Source organism: Zophobas morio, unplaced genomic scaffold (assembly GCF_036711695.1).
Source record: "Zophobas morio isolate AGI-343-1 ecotype UQ-CSIRO unplaced genomic scaffold, CSIRO_AGI_Zmor_V1 ptg000026l, whole genome shotgun sequence".
In the NCBI taxonomy this organism is placed as follows: Eukaryota; Metazoa; Arthropoda; class Insecta; order Coleoptera; family Tenebrionidae; genus Zophobas; species Zophobas morio.
In genome coordinates this window covers 9,618,768-9,629,604 of record NW_026972131.1, presented here as the reverse complement: position 1 = coordinate 9,629,604, position 10,837 = coordinate 9,618,768, and the positions used below count along the sequence as shown (strand labels likewise).

The following is a 10,837-nucleotide window of genomic DNA, read 5'->3' as shown; positions in this document are numbered from 1 at the left end:
TTCTATATGGAAAAGATAACGTGGACCCGCCCACCCACCCGTTGTCTCATTTTGTTCTTCAGAAATAAATGTTATAACAAATAAATAGTACAACTGACTGAACAATATTAAGAGTAATCAGTGGAATGAAGGGGGGGTGAGTGGGTGGGGCTATTGCTTGCTTATAAAAGATTCTATATGGAAAAGTTAAACGTGGACCCGCCCACCCACCAGTTGTCTCATTTTGTTCTTCAGAAATAAATGTTATAACAAATAAATAGTACAACTGACTGAACAATATTAAGAGTAATCAGTGGAATGAAGAGGGGATGGGTGGGTGGGACTATTGCTTGCTTATAAAAGATTCTATATGGAAAAGTTAAACGTGGACCCGCCCACCCACCCGTTGTCTCATTTTGTTCTTCAGAAATAAATGTTATAACAAATAAATAGTACAACTGACTGAACAATATTAAGAGTAATCAGTGGAATGCAGAGGGGGTGGGTGGGTGGGGCTATTGCTTGCTTATAAAAGATTCTATATGGAAAAGATAACGTGGACCCGCCCACCCACCCGTTGTCTCATTTTGTTCTTCAGAAATAAATGTTATAACAAATAAATAGTACAACTGACTGAACAATATTAAGAGTAATCACTGGAACGAAGAGGGGGTGGGTGGGTGGGGCTATTGCTTGCTTATAAAAGATTCTATATGGAAAAGTTAAACGTGGACCCGCCCACCCACCCGTTGTCTCATTTTGTTCTTCAGAAATAAATGTTATAACAAATAAATAGTACAACTGACTGAACAATATTAAGAGTAATCACTGGAACGAAGAGGGGGTGGGTGGGTGGGGCTATTGCTTACATATAAAAGATTCTAAATGAATAAATAATAGTTTAAAAAACTAAAAAAACACGCTTTTATTGCTAATCGAACTAAAAACTAGAAAATAATTTTTAATGACAGAGTTTAATATTACAGTAGTAGAAGATCAAACAATCAATCATAATAAATCACCTCAAATTAAAATTATAATAAAATTTAAGTTATTAACAGAATAATTCAATTCAGAGTAAAAAGCGTGGGGTGCTTGATATTTTAAATATTACAATCATTCTATTGGCAACTATCTATGAGAGGATAGTTATGAACCGCAGTAAAATGCACCCCACGCTTTTTACTCTGAATTGAATTATTCTGTTAATAACTTAAATTTTATTATAATTTTAATTTGAGGTGATTTATTATGATTGATTGTTTGATCTTCTACTACTGTAATATTAAACTCTGTCATTAAAAATTATTTTCTAGTTTTTAGTTCGATTAGCAATAAAAGCGTGTTTTTTTAGTTTTTTAAACTATTATTTATTTTTCATTTTTTAGTCTGCGACAAATTCATAAATTGGGGAATTAATTACTTATTTAGATTTTTCTAGAAAGAACCACTCAGTGGTCTCCGTATGATCGATCAACGGGAATTAGTTCGAAATCAATCGCCCTCACGGACCAACGGGACACAATTCATCATTGTGGTTAGTTTTACCCCCCAAATAGTTAATTTTCCTCCATGTTTGTATTTCTGAATCAAAATTTGTTATCTTTATTTAAGTTGGTGAGAATTCATGATTAGATATGTTTTAATTATAATTAATTCCTTCTTTACCGACTGTAAAACCAAAGCTATGCAGAAATTGTCCTTGAAACAGAAATAATCGGTATAGATCGGTATAATCGACACGGAGAGAGATAACCGTGGTATATACTGACACAATTAAGATGCGATCAGCCATTTTATTTGCACACGTTTAGTTAATTAAAAGTCCGTTCTTGTTTTTTTCATTTAATATTCGTTATTTGTATTTTAATCAAGACTATAATTATTACAACGAAGAGTAAACCAGATACTACAGGCATGCGCAGATCGCGCGCTAGCTTTATCTCTTTTACTCCACTACACAGGATCCATAAAAGAATTTATAAATCCTGGCGGTCCTAATAAGGATAATGGGAAACTGTTATCAAATTATTGCATTGTCATCGATCCTTGAGACGTGTGCAAAGTTTCAAGATGATCAGACTTTTAGAAACCGATGAAAATTAAGCTCAAAGATTCCGTTACATACATACATACAACCCAAGCTAATAAAAGCGTGATAAAAAATTAAAGTTAGCCCCGCCCACCCACCCGTTCGCTCATTTTTTTCTTCAGAAATAAGAAATAAATGTTATAACAAATAAATAGTACAACTGACTGAACAATATTAAAGTAATCACTGAAATGAAGAGGAGGTGGGTGGGTGGGTGGGGCTATTGCTTGTTTATAAAAAATTCTATATGGAAAAGTTAAACTTAGACCCGCCCACCCACCCGTTCTCTCATTTTGTCCTTCAGAAATAAATGTTATAACAAATAAATAGTACAACTCACTGAACAATATTAAGAGTAATCAGTGGCATGAAGAGAGGGGGTGGGTGGGCGGGCCGGGCTATTGCTTGTTTATAAAAGATTCTATATGGAAAAGTTAAACTGAGAAAGCTCTCTCATTTTGTTCTTCAGAAATAAATGTTATAACAAATAAATAGTACAACTGACTGAACAATATTAAGAGTAATCAGTGGAATAAAGAGGGGGTGGGTGGGTGGGGCTATTGCTTACGTATAAAAGATTCTATATGGAAAAGTTAAACTTAGCCCCGCCCACCCACCCGTTGTGTTATTTTTTTCTTCAGAAATAAGAAATAAATATTGCAACAAATAAATAATACAACTGGCTGAACAATGTTAAGAGAAATCACTGGAACGAAGAGGGGGTGAGTGGGTGGGGTTATTGCTTACGTATAAAAGATTCTGAATGGAAAAATTAAACTTAGACCCGCCCACCCACCCGTTCTCTCATTGTTTTATTCAGGAATAAAAAAGAAATGTTATAACAAAAAAGTAGTATAACAAGAAAATTATAATTAACAGTCTACGTTCTATTAGTTCCTATTCCCACTTTACAAAAGAACATATAATTCACCCCGCCCACCCACCCTGCCTCCATTTCAGTGATTCATTTTGTCTAGTCCGAATCAAAGGTGGATCTCAATTGAGGAGAGATAAAATCGTTAGAATGAGAACAGCGTGTGTGGGCGGGGCTAGTATCTGCTAAGAGAAGATTGATACCCTCTAAGAAAATAAAGGGTGAGTGGGAGAGTGTAGTACTTGCTACGGTAAGATTGACTTTGGTAAATGACATATCTTCTAATAAAAAAAGGGTGGGTGGGCGGGGCTAAAACTTGCTAAGCTAGGACTGAACAACATTAAGAGTAGTCACTGGAACGAAGAAGGGGTGGGTGGGCGGGGCTACTGCTTGCTCATAAAACTAGGAAAACGCTAAATTTAGCCCCGCCCAGCTTCTTTCTTCATTTCATTTACTTATTTTATTTACTGTAAAATGGAAATTGAAAAATAACAGTATTGTATTCCAAAAATTTTTAGGATAACTTTGGCTTACGCTCGGAAAGTATAAAAGTGGCCCATGAGGGAACTGAACTTGTGCTTTAAGGAAGTTCCATATCCCAAAGCATTTGGGCAGAATAAAATGGGCCAAAATTTCCTGGTCTTATTATTATTATAAAAAGTGTGAATTTGAAACGACAACTTTCTCGTATATTTCCATAAAATGTTTTAAAATTTCGATTTTTTTTGCGAAAATCTGAATGACTAGGGTAAAAACTCAAGGCGGATTCATAAACCACAAGTACAGGGGTATGCTATTTTAGAAAATTTGAATACACAAGTTTAGCGTGTTATCAAGATCTCAAGGTGCTTTCTTATCTAGATTATATCTAAGACAAATTAATACCTCCTATGCATGGCAACATGAAGTCATAGATAAACGAATATGTTGCAATATAAATTTCAAGTGAAGTAAATTTAGCAAGACTGGAATAATGTCATCGAATTTTTGACGAAGAGAAAATTTTTGATTAACGGTGGACAATTTGCCTGATAATCTTCAAGTATGCTTGAAGTGTGGAGGTTTCCAAGAGTTAAAATTAGAATCGCCAACAGACAGACAGGCGCCGACGTCCGACCGACACGCGGAAAGAAATATTTTCGATTTCGTTGAACCGTTTCGACCGTTCTCAGACGACGACTAGTCTACAAAGATAATCAGCTGATAAGACCGCATTGAGGAAATGAACACACATGGGAACATATTAGATAACACCGAGCACTTCAGCCTCGCAAAAACCGTCACCTGGCCAAGTTCCCTCCAAATCCACCAAACGCCGACGGAAACAGGCGGCCCAGACCCCATCCAGTTGCCAAGGCAAATTCGTCGCAGCAAAAACGACGTCACCGCGTAACGCGAATCCACATACTTCCAATACGTGTCTATTTATAAATCAAAGATGACCCAGCAAAAATAAAGCATAACAAACTCATGAAACACTGTACGACTTCCAAGGTAAAGACTACCATCAACACAGGTATTGCGCGCAATGGTAATTTAGATATGATTATTATTATCTCGTTTCGACTCACGCTTCACCTACAAGTGGATACTCGTCCGTGCGGTAACCACTTTTAAAAAGCCAATTTATTCCATCATTTCGTTCAATGTTATCAAAATTTATACCTGTGGCGACCTTTCCGTGACGCCGCCCAGTCGTTATTAACAATAAGTTGGTGTAGTGACTGGCAGATGACACAAAATGCAGAAACAAAAGACCGGTATCCGACACATGTTCACTGGGACGCTGCCTCAGGTCGTCGCCTCGCTGACAGGTGAGAGCACTTTTGGGTTATGTAAGCTCAGAATTCAAGGATTGTCGTAGGTACAATCAGTGCCGTTAATGATGGAATGCACTACGGGTGGTCAGCGCCCATCATACCTATTCTCCAGTCGGACGACACACCCATCAGGATCTCGAAAACCGACGAAAGCTGGCTGGAAACCATGTACCTGATTGGAGGGATTGCAGGCCTGCCGGTTACTATCTACCTGGTCGATAAAATAGGGCGTAAAAACTCCACGATTGTGTCGTCCTGCACTAGCCTGCTGTCATGGATTTTAATAGCGCTGGCACCCAACGTCGCGTGTCTCTACGTTGCCAGGTTTCTCTCAGGACTGGCAGGTGACATGGCCTTCGTAGCCACTCCTATGTACGTCGCCGAAATCGCCGACCAAAAGATCCGCGGTCTACTATCCAGCCTCATCTACCTAATGATGCTCTTCGGGATCCTACTCATCTACCTAATCGCTCCCTTCACACCCTTCTATGTACCTTCCATCGTCGGGAGTCTCCTCTTAATCACCCAACTCGCCTCCTTCTCCTTCATGCCAAAGTCCCCGTACTACCTCCTATCAAAAAACAAAGTCGACTCGGCCCGAAAAGCTCTAGACCGTCTTCGAACCACCAAAAACAACGAAGCCGAACTGGAAGACATATCCAGAGCGATTGAGCGCCAAAAGAAGGAAAAAGGTCGCCCTCAAGATCTCCTTCTGGTCAAAAGCAACCGGAAAGCCCTCATTGTGATGACGGTCCTCAACGCCGCCCAACACTTCTGCGGCATCAGCGTCATGCTCATGAACATGCATTCGATTCTCACCGAAGCCGGCTCCGTCTACCTCAAGTCCACCACCACAGCCATAATCTTCTCCGTCTGCATGTTGACAGCAGCCACTTTCTCATCCTTCTTCGTAGACAAATACGGACGAAAGTTCCTCTTAATCACGTCAAGCAGCCTCACCGGGATCTGCCTCTTAGTTTTAGCTATTTATTTCAATTTGAAGACTGTAGGATACGACGTGCGCAGCGTCAGCTGGATACCGATAGCGTGTGTGATGGCATATGCAGCGGTGTTCAAAATCGGGTTAGGGATGGTGCCGATAGTGATAAGTGCGGAGCTGTTCTCTAATAGGGTTAAAGCCATGGGGATGACTATAGCCGATGCTATGTATTTAATTTTCGGCTTGCTTTCGATTGAGTTGTACAAAGGGCTGAGCGAAAGCTATGGCTATCATGTCCCGTTCTATTTATTTTCTGCGTTGTCGCTTGTAACGACGGTGTTCACAATCGTCATCGTCCCAGAAACCAAAGGAAAGACGTTAGAGGAAATACAAATGTTGCTTAAGGGCGAAAAACCGGTGTGTAGCAACGACGACGACGCAACTGATAATCTCACTCAAGCATGATGATGATGATTGTAACGTAGCTGATAGTAAATAAATTTTTATTGCGTTGTGGCTGTTTTTATCAGTGATTAGAGACAAAACTAGTGGTTAATAACGGAACTAATATCGTAATTGTAGTTGATGTGTAACTGTTTTATCTTTTTCATTTGTGACACGAACTAATTGCAAATTTTTAATTGGAAATGTGATTGAAACATACTTGAAATGTGTGACGACTATAATCAAAGTGCTGAAATGATTATAATTACGCTTTGATAAGCGAACGTTTTCTTTTTATCGCATGTGAATGAAAAACAATTAAGTAGGTTAATTGTTTTTCGGTTTGTAATAATTGCCACTTTCGAAATATTATTGATCGTAAATTTTTGCTTGGAAAATGGTAATGGTTATGGATAATGCTCCATTCCAGCAGTCGTGCATTATTATTAATAAAACAAGCTGTTATATTTTATTAATACATAAACCGAAAACAAAAACATTTAACAAGACATTTATAAATTATAAACAAAATCAACAAAAGTTTCCAAATTTTGATAATTTTTTGTAAGAGGGTCATCAGTTTTTGCTAAGATAAAACTGATTTTGGCAAATGACATAGCCTCTAAGAAAAGAAAGGGTGGGTGGGCGGGGCTAGTAGCTGCTAAGATGAGACTGATTTTAGCAAATTTAATTAATTTATTACAAGAAAAGACACTAGAGGCTCCAAAGTACTTCCAAGAATTAAAAAAGAAAAAACACCGCGGCACTCAAGAATTTTTCATATTCGTAAAAAATAAAACACTAAAAGCTCAACTTCATCCAGCAACAGAACACGAGATTCCTTTAAATTTGTCGCCAAAAAAAAACAGGAGACCTAAAATTAACTGCCAACATTTTAAACGTTACGTTTGGACAAGTTTGACAATTTTGTAAACGTCAAAATTTTTAACTGCGTAAGTATTGAATTATTAATAGATTTATTAAAGATTTGTCGGACTGAACTTCAAGGGAAAAGAAATTTCTGTTGAAATAATTTTCCATTTTTTTTTAAGAATGTGAAATCCTCTCCAGGCGCCAACTTTATGTTGTATAAATTCTGGAAAAACCATTGGAGTTATCGAAGATATGAAAGCGGGAGTGACTTCTACGGCCCGAAATCTACAAGAAAATGTATTAAGTGAAATTTCGAAAATTTCGTTGAAAATTGGTCGCAAATTGGTCGTATTTTCCATAGATTTGGACTTTTCAAAGGACGATTCTGGAAAAACCATTGGAGTTATCGAAGATATGAAAGCGGGAGTGACTTCTACGGCCCGAAATCTACAAGAAAATGTATTAAGTGAAATTTCGAAAATTTCGTTGAAAATTGGTCGCAAATTGGTCGTATTTTGCATAGATTAGTACTGTTCAAAGGACGATTCTGGAAAAACCATTGGAGTTATCAAAGAAATGAAAGCGGGAGTGACTTCTACGTTCCGAAATCTACAAGAAAATGTACTAAGTGAAATTTCGAAAATTTCGTTGAAAATTGGTCGCAAATTGGTCGTATTTTGCATAGATTTGTAGTGTTCAAATGACGATTCTGGAAAAACCTTTGGAGTTATCAAAGAAATGCAAGCGGGAGTGACTTCTGCAGCCCGAAATCTACAAGAAAATGTATTAAATGAAATTTTGAAAATTTCGTTGAAAATTGGTCGTATTTTGCATAGATTTGTACTTTTCAAAGGACGATTCTGGAAAAACCATTGGAGTAGTAGAAGAATTGAAAGCGGGAGTAACTTCTACGGTCGGAAATCTACAAGAAAATGTATTAAGTGAAATTTCGAAAATTTCGTAGAAAATTGGTGGCAAATTGGTCGTATTTTGCATAGATTTGTACTGTTCAAAGGACGATTCTGGAAAAACCATTGGAGTTATAGAAGAGACGAAAGCGGGAGTGACTTCTACGGCTCGAAATCTACAAGAAAATGTATTAAGTGAAATTTCGAAAATTTCGTTGAAAATTGGTCGCAAATTGGTCGTATTTTTCATAGATTTGTACCGTTCAAAGAACGATTCTGGAAAAACCATTGGAGTTATCGAAGAAATGAAAGCGGGAGTGACTTCTACAGCCTGAAATCTACAAGAAAATCTATCTTTTTAAATTTCAAAAATTTTGTTGAAAATTGGTCACAAATTGGTCGTATTAAACATAGATTTGTACTGTTCAAAGGACGATTTTTGAAACGTGAAAATTTTTAACTGCGTAAGTATTGAATTATTAAGTTTATTAAAGATTTGTCGGGCTGCACTTCAAGGGAAAAGAAATTTCTGTTGAAATAATTTTCCAATTTTTTTTTTTAAGAATGTGAAATCCTCTCCAGGCGCCAACTTTTATTTTATGAAAAGTAACCTTCTCCGAGATCCCAACTATTTTCTTTAAAAATCTAAAACCTTCTTCCGCATCTCAACTGAATTAATTTTTAAAGAATCTGAAACTTTTTCGGGGAGCAGAAGTGTCTTTTTTTTAAGATTGTAAAACCTCAGGTGCCCCAACTGTTTTTTTTTTTTTTTAATAATGTGCAGCCTTCTTGGGGCTCCAAATGTTTTTTTTAAATGTGAAACCTTCTCAGGGACTCCAATAGGCTTTTTTTAAGTGAAACTTTCTTGGGTGCTCCAACTGTCTTTCTTTCCAAAGAAAGTTAATTCTCGGGAGCTTATGTTTTTTTTTTAGAAGGAAAAAGGTGAAACCTCCTCGGTGCCCCCATTTGTATTTTTTTTTAGAATGTGAAACCTTCTCGGGGTCCCAATTGGCTTTGATTTTAAAAAAGATTAAAGCCTTCTCGGGGGCTCAAATTGTCTCATTTTTAAGAGGAAAAAACCTTCTCGAGGGACCCAAACTGTCTTTTTTTTTTAAGAATATGAAACCGTCTCCGGGGCCCCAATGGTCTTTTTTGGAAGAAAGTGAAACCTTCTCGAGGACCCCAACTGTTTTTTTTTCTAATAATAACCTGTAACCTTTTCAGGGCCTCCAATAATGTTTTTTTTTTTAATGTGAACCCTTCTCGGGGCCCCAACTGTCTGTTTTTAAAGAAGATTAAAACCTTCTCGGGGGCTTTTAGTTTGAGAAGATGAAACCTTCTCAGGGGCTCCAATAGTGTTTTTTTAACGTGAAACCTTTTCCGGGGCCCAATTGTCTCTGTTTTTAAGGCTCGCGTCTGGAGGCCAAATATCTGCCTGGTCAAAGTGAGAATAAAACGACCCGGGAGATGCTGCCTCCTGTTAGTGAATTGCTAAAATGTGAATAAATGCAGCACCGATCCGTAGAATTCTACATTTTACTGTACGGAAATAAGTTTTAGTACACAAGCCGCAGTGCCTGTCTAGCCATAATAATTGCAAACAAAACCCGGGTACCTGAATTTACCCTTGACCGTTCAAAACCGGAAAGATGTAAAACTCACTGATTCATTTTCCTATTTTGGCTACAGTTAATTCTTTCCAGTTATTTATTTTGTTTCCGTACTTAAATTGTTTTCGGTAAATATATTAAATATATGTAAATATTAAAGTACCTCCTACTGTCGGGGAATCATCTGTAGATATGTGATTTATTCCTATCAAGGATGTGTTGTTTGTCTGAATTACAGGAACATCATGTAAAGCAAAAATTGGTCGCGCCAAGGTACTATTTACGAACGGGAGGGATTTTCCACATTTGTAGGCTAAACTTGAAATAAGAGAATTAACAATATTTCCGGTATAAGTAAATATTTTTATTATTTTCCTACTATCTGCACTCTCGGAGATGCCCATTCATTACAAATAGAATATTTTTGGCGGAAAATTTTTCTTAAACTTAATAATGTATAAGAGTTTGGTTTTGTTATTTACTTTATCGTTTGCAACAAAACAATAGTAATAAAAATAAAAATATATTTACCAAGTAAATAACAATAAATTGTTAAAATTATTAGCCGCAATCGTTTGAAAATGAATAATAGCGTGTCCTTGAAGCTATTAGCCACATAGCAAAATTTTTTACTTTCTTCAACGCAAATCATTAGTACGTTGTATGCAAGTAATTCTAAGCATTCAACGGTGGTTTTTTATGTAAGTACTAAAATATTCATGTTAATTATTTTGGCGGCTAACTGCATGGCAGAAGGCAGTTTATTTAAAAATTCGACTTTGCTTAAACTGTTTGTTAGTATATCGTTTTGTAAGGATTTAAATAATTAATTTTAAATTTTTAATAGAAGCAGCTGCTATTTTGTATGCATATTAACTTTGACTTGCACTTTTAATTTTACGTATATCATATGCTTGCGCATCGTAAACCTCATTTTTTTGTATAAGGTGTAAATATTTTTTGTTCACTACATATTTGCCATACTGTTTCGGAAAGATTTAATTTTAAATTTTATTTTAGGCTTGAACAACAGCTTGAACGTAATTTTAAATTCGGAAAAAAATTGTTACTCAAATGGAGTCGAAAGCGTGTACAAGGGATAATTTCAGTCCGCAATACCAGTCCCACTTCCGGTGACAAACAAAAGTTGTTAAATTTATTGTAGGTGGTTGTTTACATCTGGCTGGTAGAAATGGTAGAGTCCTATTGTTTGAAATGCACGTAAAGTACCTTTTTTCGGCAAAACTCAGTTTTGGAACAGTTGCCAATGTTACTACCACTTTGTCAGTGTCTGCCT

At 36.7% G+C, this 10,837-nt stretch overlaps 1 protein-coding gene across 1 annotated transcript; it reads left to right on the top strand.

Annotated features, from left to right (window-relative positions):
* The first annotated feature begins 4,210 nt into the window (after nt 1-4,210).
* Nucleotides 4,211-6,218, top strand: LOC135136501 (facilitated trehalose transporter Tret1-like). The gene is made up of 2 exons (XM_064065808.1): nt 4,211-4,759; nt 4,810-6,218. Exons 1-2 carry the CDS (start codon nt 4,687-4,689, stop codon nt 6,168-6,170), a joined length of 1,434 nt encoding a protein of 477 aa, XP_063921878.1. The 5' UTR covers nt 4,211-4,686; the 3' UTR covers nt 6,171-6,218.
* Nucleotides 6,219-10,837: the final 4,619 nt, after the last annotated feature.

Bases quoted from the DNA above. Each gene is read 5' to 3' on its own strand.
- LOC135136501 (XM_064065808.1), top strand. From the start codon at position 4,687: ATGCAGAAACAAAAGACCGGTATCCGACACATGTTCACTGGGACGCTG. The intron at 4,760-4,809 runs GTGAGAGCACTT...GGATTGTCGTAG, and splicing joins GGTCGTCGCCTCGCTGACAG to GTACAATCAGTGCCGTTAAT.